Below are 19,450 nucleotides of genomic sequence, written 5' to 3' on the forward strand. Positions count from 1 at the left end.
TGATAACCCAAAATTAATTCTATTCTTTTTATAAACCAAACAATTAAAATGAATGCATCCGCTATGAAATTATGCATGCATCAGAAGTGCAATTTATTTCATTTACCAATATTTGGAATTTATATTGTTGATGTAATTTTAAGTTCATTCAACTAAAATGTCGCTATTCAAACAGGCAAGGAGTTAGATATTTACATTTGCAGTAAAACTTTAACAGATCAGTTTCAGTCTGTATTTCACAGGTTCATCACAAGGCTACAAGTCTAAAACTTCCAATTTATCTTTCAAAATGAAACTAACATGTTTTGTTATTCTTCTAGGCATGTTTGACAGTTCCTTTGCTGTTACTCCCAAGGGTGAGTACCTCTAATTTTTCACAATGACATCCTTTTAACATTGGTACAAAGTACTTAGTAATTATTCAAGTATCCAACTATGTGCTAATATGCTTGGTATAAATTGTACGGTTCACTGCAATTCCTGTTCATCAAAATGTTCATTGATTTCATCTCCCCAATTTTTCACTTAACAGTGACTATACCTATAAAGTACCTAATGTCTCTGTAAAGTACTTTGTGACATGCTGAGGTTACGGAATGCCCTATGAAAATCTAAGCTTTAAATATAGAAATGAATGGGCATAAATTGCATTATGTGTTGTGTAATCTTGGTGCACAACAATAGTACAAATGGACAAAAAACATTTTTAGAATTAACCTTGAGGAAAGCTAGTACCCTGAATGATAAAAATATTTATGGAACATGAGCAAAATTTGGAACAAGACACAAGTCACACACAGTAGTACATGGTAAACACTGAAAATAAAGTAGCATTACTTTCATAAAGACCATTAAATTAACAAAAGCATTAATTGTTCAATGGTTCCACTTCATCATAAAAGGAACTTTAGGATAGTTGAATGTATTTGATCTCCAGGAACTGCAGATTTTTTCTTGTTTGGGATAGTTGTGATGATTTTAACAGGATTTCCAGGAAAATAGAATGATGGACCGTGTGAGGGTTGATCTCTTATCACACAGTTTTAGAATGCCCTATTGATACTGCCAGCATTGGCAAACCTTTATACTTAACAGAGAAATGTATTTGAGGTATAGTGATGTTATAATGTCTTTATGGAATGTATTTACAGAAATAGAAACATTGTCATGTGCTGTTTTCAATCAGGAAAGAGAAATTTAGCAAATTTCCATGATAAGAGCGTATCCTGGAAAGGTGTAATGAACTGTTGAGAAAAGTGTATTGGCAAGAAAGCTGGCAGAAATAGAAATGAATTCAGAGGATGGTACTTTTGAATAAAATCAGATCAGATGCATTGATTGTGTGGATAGTCCTGGTTTTTTTCCCGGGCTGAAATGGCTAACACGAGAGGGCACAGTTTTAAGGTGCTTGGAAGTAGGTACAGAGGAGATGTCGGGGTAAGTTTTTTTAAAAATATACAGAGTTGTGAATGCGTGGAATGGGCTGCTGGCGACAGTGGTGGAGGCGGATATGATAGAGTCTTTTAAGAGACTCCTGGATAGGTACATGGAGCTCAGAAAAATAAAGGGCTATGGGTAACCCTAGGTAATTTCTAAAGTAAGGACATATTCAGCACAGCATTGTGGGCTGAAAGGCCTGTATTGTGCTGTAGGTTTTCTATGTTTCTATGTTTCTAATATTAAAAAACACCAACAACATAGGTATGCCAGCAGACTGATGACTAAGGGGCTTGTTCTGATTACCAGCTTTGCTGCATAAATGCAGTAAATAATTTTGTCAGAATAAATAAAAAGAAGCAGATATTTGGTGAGACAATCCAGTGAACGGGACTGCTTATATCAGAGGCTCAAATTTGTAAATAATATCTTGTGCAACATCTCCATCTGCTGGATAAACAGTAGCAATATCCATTTAAAAATAATGGGACGGGGAACAAAAAAAATGGCAGATGCTAGAAAAAAAAATAAAAATTCTTGAAATTCTCAGCAGGTCTGGCTGCCTTTGTGAGAAGAGAAGCAGCTTCAACAATTCAAGCCAAAGATTCTCTGAAGATGGTTCCCTGAATCAAAATGATGGCCTTTCTCATCCCACTGATGCAGCCTGACCTGCTGCTTCCAGCATTTTCCCTTCTTATTAAAGAAGTACATTTCAGTTGAGCAAATGTTTAATATTGGCAACAAGTTCATGAAAGCTGCACAAAATTCTATGATCTCTGAAGGCCAAATATATAATTATTCCAACCATCAGAATTTTCATGGACAATCAGTAATAAAACATTTTTGCTATTTTCATTCACTTTCTGACTAACAGACCCCAATCTGTTAAGTTAGACAACCACTCCTCCTCCACTCTCACCCTGAACACCAGCGTGCCTCAAGGCTGTGTGCTAAGCCCTCCTCTGTACTCCCTTTTCACCTATGACTGCGTTCCTGTACATGGTTCTAACTCCATAATCAATTTCGCAGACAACACCACGGTGGTTGGTCTGATCAGGGAGGATGACGAGACGGCCTACAGGGACGAGGTCCAGCACCCGGCCACATGGTGTGCCGACAACAACCTGGCCCTTAACACCCAGAAGACCAAGGAGATTATTGTGGTCTTCAGGCATGCTTGGAGCCACACTCACATCCCCATCTACATCAACGGAACTGTACTGGAGCATGTATCAAGCCTCAAATTCCTTGGTGTCCCCATTTCTGAGGATCTCATCTGGTCCCTGAACTCCTCCCTCCTGATCAAAAAGGCGCAACAGAGCCTTGATTTCCTGCGGAGCATGAAGTAAGCTCACCTCTGTCCCAGGATACTGACGGACTTTTAGTGCTGGCTGTACCATTGAGAGCATACTGACCAACTGCATCTCAGTGTGGTACGGCAATTGTCTCGTATCAGACCGCAAAGCACTCCAGCTTGTGGTGAAAACTGCCCAGCGGATTATCGGCACCCAATTGCCCACCATTGAGAACATCCACTATAAACGCTGCCTGGGCAGGGCGAAAAGCATTATCAGGGATGCATCTCACCCTAACCATGGACTTTTTACTCTCCTCCCATCTGGTAGGCGCTACAGGAACCTCCGCTCCCGCACCAGCAGGCACAGGAAGAGCTGCTTCCCTGAGGCTATGTCACTGCTGAACCTCTCATCACAGTGCTAAGCAGTATTGCATTGGTATTGTACTGTCTCAGTACTTTTATATTTGTGTGCTGTAGCACTTACTTTATTCGCAGTTATTTTGTAAATAACACTATTCTTTGCATTTCTGGTCAGATGCTAAATGCATTTCATTGGCTTTGTATCTGTACTCAGCACAATGACAATAAAGTTGAATCTAATCTAATCTATTTTCTAAAAGACTTTGGCATATCTGAGTCATATGTTTTGTTACATAGAGAGTGGGTGTCAGAGAATGTGATGGAATCAGATACAGTTACTACAGTTACTTAGATGAAAGTTGAGCCCAGTGTCACAATGGGGCGCTGGGAACGGACCCAAATGGGAGACACAGGCACTGAAGTACAAGGAACAGGACTTGACTGCAATAGGGATGTGACAGGATACAGGCAAGGAGCAGGGACGAAAACGCTGACTTGGGCTCGGGAAAGCAGGACCAGGACTAGGAACCATGGACTAGGAGACAAGGCTTGGACTCCGAGCCCAAGACTGGACAAGGACCCAAAACCTGGGTCTTGCCTTGGGCTCGGACCCCAGAACCAGGCAAGGACATGACGTGGCTTCAGGACACGACGTGGCTTCAGGACACGACGTGGCTGGGGTCTAGAGGCCTGAGCTTGGAGACAGTCTGGGGTCTTCGCTCAAGGCTTGAGGCTGGGGTCTTTGCTCTTGAGCTTGGCTGCAGGATCCTCGAGGCCTGGGTTCTCGGAGCTTGGCTGCGGGGTCCTCGAGGCCTGGGTTCTTGGAGCTTGGCCGCGGGGTCCTCGAGGCCTGGGTTCTCGGAGCTGGGCCGCGGGATCCTCGAGGCCTGGGTTCTCGGAGCTGGGCCGCGGGATCCTCGAGGCCTGGGTTCTCGGAGCTGGGCCGCGGGATCCTCGAGGCCTGGGTTCTCGGAGCTGGGCCGCGGGATCCTCGAGGCCTGGGTTCTTGGAGCTTGGCCGCGGGGTCCTCGAGGCCTGGGTTCGCGGAGCTTGGCCGCGGGATCCTCGAGGCCTGGGTTCTCGGAGCTTGGCCGCGGGATCCTCGAGGCCTGTGTTCTTGGAGCTTGGCTGTGGGATCTTCGAGGCTTGGGTTCTTGGAGCTCAGAGACAGACTGGGAACCGAACATCAACATAGAGCCAGGACTTATCCTTCGACAAGCCAGGACTCATCTTTAACACGACACTAACATGAGACAGGACAGAACATAGACATAGAGCCAGGACTCAACTTCATCTCCACACCAAGGTGGGACAGGTCTCTCCATCAGGTAACGGCAGAACAGCCAGACTTACCCAACAGAGGCGAGGACAAGACAAGACAGATCCCCCCCCCGCAGGGCAATGGCAAAACAGCCTGACTTACCCCACAGAGGCGAGGATAAGACAAGACCCTCCACAGGGCAACGGCAAAACAGCCTGACTTACCCCCACGAGGCGAGGGCAAAACAAGACAGATCCCTCCGCAGAGCAATGGCAAAACAGCCTGGCTTACCCCACGGAGGCGAGGAGAAGAAGAGACAAACAGCAAAGAACGACAGACAGTTCTATCTCTGCTCCAGGGAAGCTCCAAGTCTCAGTTCAGCCAGCAACCTCAGCTGGTTACAAAAACAGCCGGATCCCTACCTAGCTCGGAGTTGCTGGCAGCCATTCAGCTGGCCCAGGAAACAGCGGAATCCATACCACAAAGACAACTCCGACTACCAACAGCAAGGCTCCATGAAGCGATGGTTCTCCAACACGGCCTAAAGATGACAAGTGGCTGCTCTAGCCTTCCACCAGCAGGTTGCTCCAGGGGAACTGATGAGACAAACCAGCATCTCACACTCAACCCCAAGGCTACTTATATTCCAAGCCCCAAGATATGAATCAGGTGCCTATGCTTAACTCAATCAAATGAGGGACAGCTAGAAGACCCAAAGTCCTAAGTCCACGGACCGGACCGTGAACTGGAATGCGGACTTCACGGACCGGACCATGACACCAGTATGTTACCTCAACCTGAAAATAGGACTAAACTTCACTATCATTCAGCCAAGGTGGTGCCAGTGAACCATGGCAACATGCTACAGGCTGCTTACAAAACTTCTAAATATACCTCTTCTGAATTGCACTCACTGCAATCTGGAAGCTTGTAATTTCTCTTCAAGCATGTATTTTTGATCCACCTTAATGAACTAGTGATTTCGCAATCTTCTAAAGGTCTTGGCAGACTTAACTCTCTAGCATGCAGGTACAGCACCTTGGTAATTGGGCAGATAAGTAGATGAAGGTGCATTGCCATAGCCAGAAGAGAGAGGGGAGAGGAGGACTCCAAGCCAGGCTTCAAACACTAAACAATGAATGTTCATCCACCAAGCATCTTGTTACCAAATGCACAAGACTGAGGATCTAAGGGCAAGATTGCTGTATCAGAAGAAAATGAGGCATTGCTATGTTCCATGTTTCATGGAGACACAGCTCTCTCCAAGCACAGAGGATTCAGTAATCAGACCCAAGGGTTTCTCAATATACAAGACAGACTAAACTACTGATTTAAGGAAGACAAAAAGTGGGGTCTGTGTTTCATGATAAACTCTCTGTGGTGCTCGAATGCAGCACACTTGTCCTTGTTAAACTTTTGTTCCCCCGATCTGAAAAATCTAGTGATTAAGTGCTGACCGTTCTACTTATCAAGAGAATTCCTGTCCGCGATCCTGACTGCAGTTTATATACTGTCAAAAGCCAATGTTAATAAGGCACCCAAGATATTGAATTCTGCCATCACCAAACAAGAAACTGTCCATCCCAAAGCATTTCCAATCATAGTCAGGGACTTCAATCAGGCTTGTTTGAAGAAATCTCTGCCCAATTAGCATCAGCATAAAACCTGCAGAACCAGGGTTCCTGACACAGTAGATCACTGGTTTGCTATCATTAGGAATGCCTACTTTTCCATGCCCAGACCCACATTTTGGGAAATCTGATCACTTGACTGTCCTTCTCCTAGATGAATATAGGCAGAGGCTAAAGAGAAAGGCACCAGAAATAAGCACAATGAGGAGGTGGTTGCGGGAGGCGGAGAAGCAGCGACAGGATTGCTTCGATTCGCTGGAATAGGTCATGTTCAAGCACTCATCAGAAGATCTGAATGAATTTGCCGTGGTTGTCTCTGACTTTATTAAAGCAGTTGTGGACAAGTACATCCCCACAAAGTCACTCAGTGTCTTCCCCAGTCAGACGCTCTGGATGAACCATGAGATCCACAATCTACTGAAGGCCACATCAGTGCATTCAGCATCTGGTAACCAAGTAAGATGCAAGAGGTCCAAGTACCATCTCTGGCAAGCCAGCTCACGTGCAAAGTGGCAACTCCAGACTAAACTTGAGTCACGGGGGCATGCTCGACAGCTGTGTCAGGGCTTGAATGCCATTACCTCTGACCAAATGAAACCAAATGACATAGGTGACAACAAGTCTTCAATCCCAGATGAGCACAATGCCTTCCATGCTCACTTTGACCATTGAAACATGGAGGAACCTTTGCAAACTCTTACAGCCCTCAATGACCCTCTCAGGCCAATGAGAGATCATCCTTCAGGAGGTTAAACCCACAGAAAGCAGCCTGCCCAGATGGGGTACCTGGTCGACTACTAAAGACATGTACTAATCAACTGGCTGGAGTGTTCACCGATAATTTTAACCTCTCGCTCCAGCAATCTAAGATGCCCACCTGGTTCAAGTAAGCTTCAATTATATCACTGCCAAAGAAGAAAGTGGTAACCTGCCTCAGTGACTATTGTCCAGTAACACTTACATACACCGTGTTGAAGTGCTTTGAGAGGCTGGTGATGAAAGATATCAACTCCTGCCTGAGAAGCGATTTGGATCCACTACAAGCAACACACATAAAAGTTGCTGGTGAACGCAGCAGGCCAGGCAGCATCTCTAGGAAGAGGTGCAGTCGACGTTTCAGGCCAAGACCCTTCGTCAGGACTAACTGAAGGAAGAGTGAGTAAGGGATTTGAAAGTGGGAGGGGGAGGGGGAGATCCAAAATGATAGGAGAAGACAGGAGGGGGAGGGATAGAGCCAAGAGCTGGACAGGTGATAGGCAAAAGGGATACGAGAGGATCATGGGACAGGAGGTCCGGGAAGAGAGACAAGGAGGTGGGGGGGGGGACCCAGTGGATGGGCAAGGGGTATATTCAGAGGGACAGAGACAGAAAAAGGAGAGTGAGAAAGAATGTGTGTATAAAAATAAGTAACAGATGGGGTACGAGGGGGAGGTGGGGCATTAGCGGAAGTTAGAGAAGCCGATGTTCATGCCATCAGGTTGGAGGCTACCCAGACGGAATATAAGGTGTTGTTCCTCCAACCTGAGTGTGGCTTCATCTTTACAGTAGAGGAGGCCGTGGATAGACATGTCAGAATGGGAATGGGATGTGGAATTAAAATGTGTGGCCACTGGGAGATCCTGCTTTCTCTGGCGGACAGAGCATAGATGTTCAGCAAAGCGGTCTCCCAGTCTGCGTCGGGTCTCGCCAATATATAAAAGGCCACATCAGGAGCACCGGACGCAGTATATCACCCCAGCCGACTCACAGGTGAAGTGTTGCCTCACCTGGAAGGACTGTCTGGGGCCCTGAATGGTGGTAAGGGAGGAAGCGTAAGGGCACGTGTAGCACTTGTTCCGCTTACACGGATAAGTGCCAGGAGGGAGATCAGTGGGGAGGGATGGGGGGGACGAATGTACAAGGGAGTTGCGTAGGGAGCAATCCCTGCGGAATGCAGGGGGGCGGGGAGGGAAAGATGTGCTTAGTGGTGGGATCCCGTTGGAGGTGGCGGAAGTTACCGAGAATAATATGTTGGACCCGGAGGCTGGTGGGGTGGTAGGTGAGGACCAGGGGAACCCTATTCCTAGTGGGGTGGCGGGTGGATGGAGTGAGAGCAGATGTACGTGAAATGGAGGAGATGCGTTTAAGAGCAGAGTTGATAGTGGAGGAAGGGAAGCCCCTTTCTTTAAAAAAGGAAGACATCTCCCTCGTCCTAGAATGAAAAGCCTCATCCTGAGAGAGCAGAGTTGATGGTAGAGGAAGGGAAGCCTCTTTCTTTAAAAAAGGAAGACATCTCCCTCGTCCTAATAGCAGAGTTGATAGTGGAGGAAGGGAAGCCCCTTTCTTTAAAAAAGGAAGACATCTCCCTCATCCTAGAATGAAAAGCCTCATCCTGAGAGAGCAGAGTTAATGGTGGAGGAAGGGAAGCCCCTTTCTTTAAAAAAGGAAGACATCTCCCTCGTTCTATAGCAAAGTTGATAGTGGAGGAAGGGAAGCCCCTTTCTTTAAAAAAGGAAGACATCTCCCTCATCCTATAGCAGAGTTGATAGTGGAGGAAGGGAAGCCCCTTTAGCAGAGTTGATAGTGGAGGAAGGGAAGCCCCTTTAGCAGAGTTGATAGTGGAGGAAGAGAGCCCCTGCTCTCACTCCCTTAAACGCATCTCCTTCATTTCACGTACATCTGCTCTCACTCCATCCTCCTGCCACCTCAATAGGAATAGGGTTCCCCTGGTCCTCACCTTCCACCCCACCAGCCTCCGGGTCCAACATATTATTCTCCGTAACTTCCGCCACCTCCAACGGGATCCCACCACTAAGCACATCTTTCCCTCCCCGCCCCCCTGCATTCCACAGGGATCGCTCCCTACGCAACTCCCTTGTACATTCGTCCCCCCCATCCCTCCCCACTGATCTCCCTCCTGGCACTTATCCTCGTAAGCAGAACAAGTGCTACACGTGCCCTTACACTTCCTCCCTTACCACCATTCAGGGCCCCAAACAGTCCTTCCAGGTGAGGCAACACTTCACCTGTGAGTCGGCTGGGGTGATATACTGCATCCGGTGCTCCCGATGTGGCCTTTTATATATTGGCGATACCCGACGCAGACTGGGAGACCGCTTTGCTGAACATCTACACTCTGTCCGCCAGAGAAAGCAGGATCTCCCAGTGGCCACACATTTTAATTCCACATCCCATTCCCATTCTGACATGTCTATCCACGGCCTCCTCTACTGTAAAGATGAAGCCACACTCAGGTTGAAGGAACAACACCTTGTATTCCGTCTGGGTAGCCTCCAACCTGATGGCATGAACATCGACTTCTCTAACTTCTGCTAATGCCCCACCTCCCCCTCGTACCCCATCTGTTACTTATTTTTATACACACATTCTTTCTCTCACTCTCCTTTTTCTCCCTCTGTCCCTCTGAATATACCCCTTGCCCATCCTCTGGGTTCCCCCCCCCCCCCACCTCCTTGTCTTTCTTCCCGGACCTCCTGTCACATGATCCTCTCGTATCCCTTTTGCCTATCACCTGTCCAGCTCTTGGCTCCATCCCTCCCACTCCTGTCTTCTCCTATCATTTTGGATCTCCCCCTCCCCCTCCAACTTTCAAATCCCTTACTCACTCTTCCTTCAGTTAGTCCTGACGAAGGGTCTCGGCCTGAAACATCGACTGCACCTCTTCCTAGAGATGCTGCCTGGCCTGCTGCGTTCACCAGCAACTTTTATGTGTGTTGCTTGAACTTCCAGCATCTGCAGAATTCCTGTTGTTTGGATCCACTACAATTTGCCTACCAGTACAATAGCTCCAAAGCTATTTCATTGGCTCTTCACTCAAGCCTGGAACATCTGGACATCAAAGATACATACATCAGGGTGCTCTTTATCAACTACAGCTCACATTCAACATGATTATCCCCTCAGAACTAATCAATAAGCTTCAAGATCTTGGCCTCAATACTTCCTCGTGCAACTGGATCCTTGATTTCCTCACTTGCAGACCCCAGTCAGTTTAGATTGGCAACAACATCTCCATTACAATCTCCATCAGCACAGATGTACCTAGTCCCTGCTCTACTAACTTTATACTTATGATGGTGAGGCTAAGCACAGCTCCAATACCATATTTAAGTTTTCTGATGATGCCACTGTCATTGACTGAATCAACGATGGTGATGAATCAAAGGAGGAGGTTGAAAATCTGGCTGAATAGTGCTACAACAACAACCTCTCACTCAAAGCAACATACACAAAATGCTGGAGGAATTCAGCACGTCAGGCAGCATCCATGGAAATGAACAAACAGTAGACGTTTTGGGCCATTTCTTCAGGACTCACTTAATGTCAGCAAAGAGATAATTATTAACTTCAGGAGGAGGAAACCGAAGGTCCATGAACCAGTCCTCAGCAGGGCATCAGCAGTAGAGAGGGTCAGCAACTTTAAATTCCACAGTGTTATCATTCCAGGGGATCTGTCCCGGGCCAGGCACGTGAGTGCAATTACAAAGAAAGCATGGCAGTGCCTCTACTTCCTTAGAAGTTTGCAAAGATTTGGCATGACATCTGAAACTTTGACAACTATCTATAGATGTGCGGTGGAGAGTTTATTGACTGGTTGCATCACGGCCTGGTATGGAAACACCAATGCCCTTGAATGGAAAATCCTGCAAAACATAGTGGATACAGTCCAGTCCATCACAGGTTAAGCCCTCCCCACCATTGAGCACATCTACATGGAACACATTCACTAGCAAAGCAGCATCCAACATCAATGAACCCCACAACCCAGGCCGTGCTCTCTTCTTAATGCTGCCATCAGGAAGAAGGTACAGGAGCCTCAGGTCTCACACCATCAGGTTCAGAAACAGTTATTACCCCTCAATCGTCAGGCTCTTGAACCAGAGGGGATAACTTCACTCAGCTTCACTCGCTCCATCAGTGAACTGTTCCCCCAACCTATAGACTCACTTCCACATTCTCTTCTTCTTATGTTCTCAATATTTATTGCTTATTAATTTATTATTATTATTTTATTCTTCTCTTTCATACTTGCACAGTTTGCACATTGTTTTCTTTTATCCGTCCTGTCAGGTGTGTCTTTCATTGATTTTATTGTGCTTCATGGATTTATTGTGTATGCCAGCAAGAAAGCAATCTCAAGGTTGTACGTGCTGACATACTGTATATGTACTTTGATAATAAATTTACTTTGAAGTTTGAAACTGTCATTAATTACCAACTAAGTATTTTCAGTTAAGTAAGCGTTGGGGCCCAATCAGTTTATAAGATTTCTTGGGGGAGTGGGGGGAGGAACGAGAATTTTCCAACAATTTATCAAAATATTGAATACATACCAGCTCATAATGATGTGTTATCTTGTTTTACGTTTGGCAATAAAACAGGAGAAATGTAAAATTCTACATGTAATTTAAAATTTTGGTTACAATAAAAACAGAACATATGTATATGTATATACCCAAGTTTAAATATAAACCTTTACCGAAAGAAATCTTTACAAAAGTAGTCAAAAGATAGTATTGAATTAGTTGAAAGTATCAAACAGAATTTTTTTCAGAGGAAAATAAAATTAAGGGTTAAAATAAGAAGAACCATGTAGTCTAAAGGGAAGAAATATAGAATGAGTAAAGTCTCTGTTTGAATAATGTTCAGGGAATAGAAGAAATTGTTGGATCTGTGCAGATCTTGTGTGGTTTTGGCTGCTTAAGTCAGCATAAAATCCAAATATTTTTTAGAATATTTGCACTTAATATTTTTGCTATTACGTAGTCAATTCTATATAAGCTTTATATAATCATAACTAATATTGAACTTAACCTTTCTCTTACATTAGAATGCAGCCAACCCAAACGAATTGAAAATGCAGCACCTAGATTAAGCGCCAGTAATAATCGTTATCCTCATAATTCTTTCGTGCCTTATCACTGTGATTCAGGATATGTGGGTATTTTACGATACATGTGTGTGAATGGAGAATGGATCAAGAGCAATCCAGAGCATACTTGCAGTTGTAAGTGAGACTGAGACATAGATATTTATTTGCTTTCCTTACTCTACTTAAAAATAATTTGTTAATACAATATATGATACAAGATTGTGGCCTAAGCTGCATGGATGCAATGTATCCTCTGGTGGTTTCCTACTGTTTAAGATAAAACTTGGGAAAAATAAAAAAATCCTGCCCTGTTTCCAAGAACTAACTTTGCTAGTTAACAAGATCATGGCTAATCTGAATGTAAACTCAACACTGATTCTCATTTATCAAACAATAAGCTCAGAATGTTATGTTAATCTATTTTGTATTTAGCAGTTAACAGGAGAATCCTAAAATTCTACATGTAGTTTAATATTTTAGTTACAATAAAAACAAAGCAAAATACTAAATATATACATAAGTCTAAAAATAAATCTTTGCAGAAGTAAGTTTTTATAAAAACTGTCAGGGGTTAGAAAGAATCAACTAATTGAAAGTGTAAAATAGACATATTTAACAGTAAAATTTTTTATTAAATACCTATTGACTTCTGTCCTAAAAGTACTCACAGACTCTGCTTCCACAGCTCTTTATGGAAAATAGTTCCAAAGACTAAAAGAATTTCACTTGAGCTCCATCTTAAAGTGATGACCCTTACTTTTAAGAATAACCACCTGTTCTAGATTCTTCTTCAAGGGGAATCATTGTCTCCACATCCACTCCATCAAGACACCTCATGCTCTTATCATCCCCTATCATATTCCAAAGCTCCAACAGATACGAACACTAGACTGCACGATCTTCCTCATAAGGCAGTTAACTCATTCCCAGTGCAATAAACCTTCTCCAAACTTTTTCCAATATACTAACACTCTTCCTGATATAAGAAGACTGATTCTGTACATAGTACTCCAGATCTGGTATCACCAGAGACTTATGCAATTGAAGAAAATTATCTCCACTTTTGTATTAAATCCTCTTAGCAATAAACCATTAGAACTCTCTCAGTTTTCTTAATTAATTTCTGTACCTGCATACAAGTCTGCTGAGAATCACATCTACAGTAAGACATACACATCCCTATGCAAGTCAGATTTCTGAAATCTCTCATCATTTAGAAAATTTTCGCTTTCTTGTCAAAATGTAGCATTTCACATTTTCTCATATTATACTCCATTTTAAGAATTGTTGCAGATTGTATAACCTCTCTGTAGCTTCATTTTGTCCTCTTCACAACTTACTTCTCCCAACTGTGTTTGAAGTCAGCACATTTTTCTTTGGACCTTTCATCTAATTCTTTCATATAAATTATAAAATGCAGAGACTCCAGGAATAAGTCCTGCTGCACATACAGTAACTCATTACATCTCACCAACTGGAAGGTGGTTCATTGGTGGCTACTCTGTGCTTCCTCTTAACCACTCAATCTTCTTTCCACAGCTCTGTGTTACCTCCTATCTCTCTAATTTCCTTTCATACAGCACCTGAATCCTCTGGGATAGAACAGTGATGCTGTAGATGGTGTATCTTCCTCACACATGCAACTGCAATCACTCGATAATATGCTCCAGTGTTGTCCAGATGAAGTTTGCACATGCTCCCTATAACTGAGTGGAATTCCTCCAGTTATTTTAATTTCCCACATCCCAGAGAAGTGTTGGTTGTTGGGTTTCTTGGTGGATGAATAGTTGTTAATACTGTGCAAGGATATAAAGTGAAGCAAAATAAGTAGAAAATATGTTTGACGAGATTACCTTGAGGGCCAGCATGAGTACCTTGGCTAAGTAGCATCATTTAATGTCATAAGAACAAACGGAAATTAAAAGCTGTGAAGAGCACCCTGGTTAATTTTTCTGGCCATAATATACATCCCCTTTAAAGGACTTTAATTAGTATTGGACAATTGCAATAATAGACCACTGCATGTTCATATTTTGTCATTTTCAATATCAACATATTGATTATTTATTTAATAAATAGCTAAGAAAATTAAATGTTTATTTTTTTGATTTAGAAGACCAGGGGGTAATCCTATTGAATACAAGATCCTTGGTGGGTAGGTGGGGATAATGCTGGCTGCTGCTGTGATGTTTCCACCAGGAGAATCTTGAACAAGGTGACAGAACATTGAACCAAGGTAATTTAAAACTGAGGTGCAATCTCTGGAATTCTCTAACCTGGAGGGTTTAAGAGTTAGGGGTAACATAAAGGAGAAGTGATAAATGTTTGAAAAACAGCAAATTGAAAGGTATGGAAAATTGGCACAGAAGAGGCCTAGAATGGATTAGCCATGAGCTTATTGAACAGGGCAGGTTTGAGGGGCTGGGTGGCCTACTCCTGCTCCTATTACCTTATGTTCTTTTGGCACTCATTGCAATATTTAAATATGCATGATGTTAGATAATAAATATCAAATTCTACTGACTATTCTGTACTGATAAAACTGCCAATTAATGTTCACTACTATTTCAAACCCAACGTCAAACATTAGTAAAGCGTTGTGGAACTCCAAAAGATATTTTACATGGAACATTTAAGCTGACTCAAGGTGAAGACTTGGTGTTTGGTGCTCGCATTGAATACAAGTGCGATGAAGGGTAAGGAGTAAATTTTAACAATCTGATTGTATTTACTTGCCAGGAGAAAGAATAGTTACACATGACAACATAACTACTATGAAGGGGATCTCAATAATACTGGTCAAATATTGAAGGGCCTAGGTAGATGGACGTAAGAGGATATTTCCATTTCTGGGGCAGTTTAGGACCAGAGGGCACAGCCTCAAAATACAAGGGCATCCATTAGGACAGAGGTGAGGAAGAATTTCTTGAGCTAGAGGGTGGTAAACCATTGTCAAAGATGGTTGTGGAGTCTAGATCATTTGGTATATTTAAAGCAGAGGTAGGTAGGTTCTTGATGAGGAGGTGGGTCAAAGGTTATGGGGAAAAGACAGGAGAATAAGGTTGACTGGGAAATTACCAAATGGCAGAGTAAACTCAATGGGCTGAAGGCCCTAATCCTGCTCCTGTTTTATAGTCTTTTAGACCTATGGTCTCTCATTACTATTTTGATGAACTGGTCAATGAATGTAATGTAACCCTCAGGCTCTCCCAGCTCGCATCCGTCTAGGGGAACCAGCCTGCAGCCCCGCCAAACTGGGTAATCACATTTCTGTGGATGCTGTGTAATGTACCCCCAGTTACAAACCCACAACACTAGATATCAGATAGTACACCATCTGCAATTAAATGATAGACTTTGTGAATCTTGATCTGAATATAGGGTTAGGAATGGAAAAAAAACAAAGCAAGAAAAAGGGCCCGAGTCAAAGTCAAAGTCCCAGCTGGAGCTCACTCAGTAGGCACTCTTCCACCATCGATCACCTCTGAATGTCACCAACCTTCGGACTCCCACTCAGGGTCCACCCCGTCCGGCAGTCTACCAGATTTCTCCATTCACGTCTTCTCTCTTCATCTCTCCCTCTCCTTCTTCTGGCAAAATCCCGCAAAAACAACTGCTTCCAGAATCACAAGAACAGCAACAATCTCTTATTGGCTAGCCACTGAATTCCAAAGTCCCATTATCTCTAGTCATAACCCAAACACTGCTGTGACAGAGAAACCATTACCTTAACAGTGGAACATTGCATAGAAGCCATTACATTAGCCTTAGCAGTGAAACCTTACAGCGTGTTACATAATATTGTCTAATCTATTGTACATAGAACATAGAATATTACAGCATAGAACAGGCCCTTTGGTACACGATGTTGTGTCGACTTTTTAATCTACTCTAAAATCATTCTAACCCTTCCTTCTTCCAACATTGTCCTCCATTTTTCTGTCATCCATGTAGCTATATAAAAGTTTCTTAAATGTCCCTAATATATCTGGCTCTACCACCAGCCATGGCAGAGCTTTCCACACACCCTCCATTCTCTGTGAGAACAGCTTACCTCTGACACCTCCTTATACTTTCTTCCAACCACTGTCAAATTCTGCTCCTTTCTATCAGACTTTCCTGCCCTGGGAAAAAAGTCTCTTGCTATCAACTCTATCTATGCCTCTTTTTACCTCTATCAAGTCACCATCAGGTCATTTTGCTCCAAAGAGTGAATCCAAGCTCTCTCAACCTACCTTCATAAGACATTCCCTCTGGCCCCTCTGGTCCAAATCTCCTCTGAACCCTCTCTAAAGTTTCCACATCCTTCGTATAATAAGATGACCACAATATTCCAAGAAGAGGTACAGTCGACGTTTCGGGCCGAGACCCTTCGTCAGGACTGACGAAGGGTCTCGGCCCAAATCATCGACTGTACCTCTTCCTAGAGATGCTGCCTGGCCTGCTGCGTTCACCAGCAACTTTGATGTGTGTTGCTTGAATTTCCAGCATCTGCAGAATTCCTCATGTTTACAATATTCCAAGAGTTGTCTAACCAGGGATTTATGGATCAGCCACATTATCTCCTGACTCTTGAACTCAATCCCCAACTAATGAAGACTAACACATCATATGCCTTCTTAACAACCCCATCAGCCTGAGTGACAGCTGGCAGCTTTGAGGGATTTATGGACATGGATCCCAAGATCCCTCTGGTCCTCCACACTGCCAAGAAACCTGACATTAACCCCGTATTCTGACTTCAATGTCAACCTTTCAAAATTAATCAATTCATATTTTTTTCAGGGTGAATTGCATCTGTGATTTATCAGCCAACTCTGCATCCTGCCAATATCCGATTACAACCTGCAACAACTCACCACACTATCTACAACTCCACCAACCTTTGTGTCATCTGCAACCTTATTAACCCACCCTTTTACTTCCTCATCCAAGTCATTTATAGAAATCACAAAGAGCAGGGGTCCAAAAACAGATTCCTGCAGAACACCTCTGGCCTTTGACCTCCAGGCAGAATACATTCCATCTACCACCCTCTGCTTTCTATGGGCAAGGAAGTTCTCTGTGTCCATGCAGTTTCCTTGTATCCCATGGCTCTTGACATTCTCAATAAGCCTACCATGGCGAACCTTACTAAAATCCATATACATCACATTTACTGCTCAATCTTCATCAATGTGCTTTGTCAGATCCTCAAAGAATTCAATCATGCTCGTGATTGTCCCTCTTTCAAAGACAAGCTAACTATCCTTAATCAGGCTTTGTTTCTCCATATTCTTGTAAGTTCTGCCTCTAAGAATCTTCTCCAATATTTTGTCATTCTCTGATATAAAACTCATTGGTCCATAACTCCCAGGGTTATCCTTAACTGCCTTTCTTGGACAAAGGAATAATATTTGCCACCCTCCAATCATCTGGTGCTACTGTAGTGGCCAGTGAGGATGCAAAGATCATCACTAGAAGTGCAGCAATCGCCTTCCTTACATCTGGTAGTAATCTGGGATATATCCCGACTGGCTCCAGGGACTTATTTATCCTAATGATTTTCAAAAGTTCTAGCACATCCTTTTTCTAAACATCAATATGTTCAAGCACATCAGTCTCTTTTACGCTGTATTCACAAAGCTACAAGCTCCATCTCACTGGTGGATACTGAAGCAAAGTATTCATTAAGGACATCATCTATCTCTTCCGACTCCAGGCACATGTTTCCTCCACTGAACCTGATCGGACCTACCTCAATCTAGACACTTTTGAGTGCTTCACATACATGTAGAGCACCTTTGGATTTTCCTTAATTCCACTTGCCATGGCCTTCTCATCTCTTCTAGTTCTCTTGTCCATTCTTCAGCACCTCCATGGCTGCCTGGAGCCTCAGTGCCCTATCTGATCCTTGCTTTCTGAACTTTAAGTAAGCTTCTTTCCCTCTCTTGTCAACCATGGTTTCTTCACCCTACCATCCTTTCCCTACCTCACTGTGACAAACTTATCCAGAACCCCCAGCAATTGCTCCCCAAACAACCTCCATATTTCTGTTGTATATTTCCCTAGGTACATCTGTTCTCAATTTATGCTCCCCAGTTCCTGCCTAATAGCATTATACTTCCAACTCCCTCAGTTAACTACTTTCTCATACTATCTGCTTCTATCCATCTCCAAGGTGAAACTAAAGACCAGGGAGTTGTGGGCACTAAACAGAAATGTTCAACTGACAACCATCTTGGTTCATTGTCCAGCACCAAATCCAGTACGTTTTTCCTCTCGTCCCCCTGTCTACATATTGAGTCAGGGATCTTTCATGGACACAACTAACAAATTGCACCCAATCTAAACCTTTTGCACTGAGGAAGTGCCCATTAATATGAGGGAAGTTAAAGTCTCCTGTGACAACAGCCCTCTTATTTTCGCATCTTTCCAAAATCTGCCTCCTGATCTGTTCCTCTGTGTCTCTGTTGCTATTGGGGAGTCTATAGAATACTCCCAATAAAGTGATTGCTCTTCTCCTGTTTCCCACTTCCACCCATTCTGATCCAGTAAATAATCCCTGTACAAGTCCGCTCTTTCTGCAGCTGTGATCCTATGGAGGGGGCACTGCACAAGATCTGAAAAAGCTGCAGAAATTATGGCTAACACAAGAGGGCATAGTTTTAAGGTGCTTGGAAGTAGGCGCAGAGGAGATGTCAGGGGTAAGTTTTTTACACAGAGAGTGGTGAATGCGTGGAATGGGCTGCTGGCAACAGTGGTGGAGGCGGATACAATAGGGTCTTTTAGGAGACTCCTGGATAGGTACATGGAGGTTAGAAAAATAGAGGGCTTTGGGTAGCCTTCGGAAATTTCTATGTAAGTACATGTTCGGCACAGCTTTGTGGGCCGAAGGGCCCGTATTGTGCTGTAGGTTTTCTATGTTTCTAAAGTAGTAAACTCAACCAGCTTCACCATGGGCACTAGCCCCCCTCCCCAGCATCCAATACCTTCAAAAGACGATGCCTCATGAAGGCAGCATCTATCATTAAGGTTCCCCATGACCCAGCACATGCCCACTTGTCATTGCTACCATCAGGAAGGGGTACAGCAGCCTGAAGACACACAACTGTTTCAGGAACAGCTTCTTCCCCTTTGCCATCAGATATCTGAATGGAAATTAAACCCATTAATACTATCTCACTATTTTTCTTCTACCTTTTGTCCCATTTATTTAATTTAATTTTTTCTCAGTATATGTATATATATCTTATGGTAATTTATATTTTTCATTTAATTATGTATAGCAATAGCAATGTATTGCTGCTGCAAAACAATAAACTTCATGACTTATGCCAGTGACATTAAACCTAATTCTGATTCTGATCTACCTGTACATCAACTACTCCATCCTCTAAACTGTCATTTTGGATCCTATCCCCTTGCCAAACTAGTTTGAGCCTTCCCCGTTAGCTCTAGCAAATCTGCCATAAGGATTTTGCACCCCCCTGCCAAGTTCAGGTGTAACAATTCCATTTTTTAAAAGGTTATACCTTCCCCAGAAACCTTGTCCCCATGCACCAATTCCTCGGCCACACATGCATCTGCTAAGTCGTCCTATTCTTACCCTC

The 19,450-nt window shown here is 43.5% G+C and overlaps 1 protein-coding gene across 1 annotated transcript in view; it reads left to right on the plus strand.

Annotated features, from left to right (window-relative positions):
• The first annotated feature begins 214 nt into the window (after nt 1-214).
• Nucleotides 215-19,450, plus strand: part of LOC134354709 (complement factor H-like) — an 86,176-nt gene continuing 66,940 nt past the window's right edge. Inside the window, exons 1-3 of the mRNA XM_063063857.1 lie at nt 215-356; nt 11,817-11,993; nt 14,449-14,554. Coding sequence (XP_062919927.1) covers nt 290-356; nt 11,817-11,993; nt 14,449-14,554 — 350 coding nt within the window. The 5' untranslated portion in view covers nt 215-289. The remainder of the gene's footprint in view (nt 357-11,816; nt 11,994-14,448; nt 14,555-19,450) is intronic.

This window comes from Mobula hypostoma, chromosome 12 (assembly GCF_963921235.1).
Source record: "Mobula hypostoma chromosome 12, sMobHyp1.1, whole genome shotgun sequence".
NCBI lineage: Eukaryota > Metazoa > Chordata > Chondrichthyes > Myliobatiformes > Myliobatidae > Mobula > Mobula hypostoma.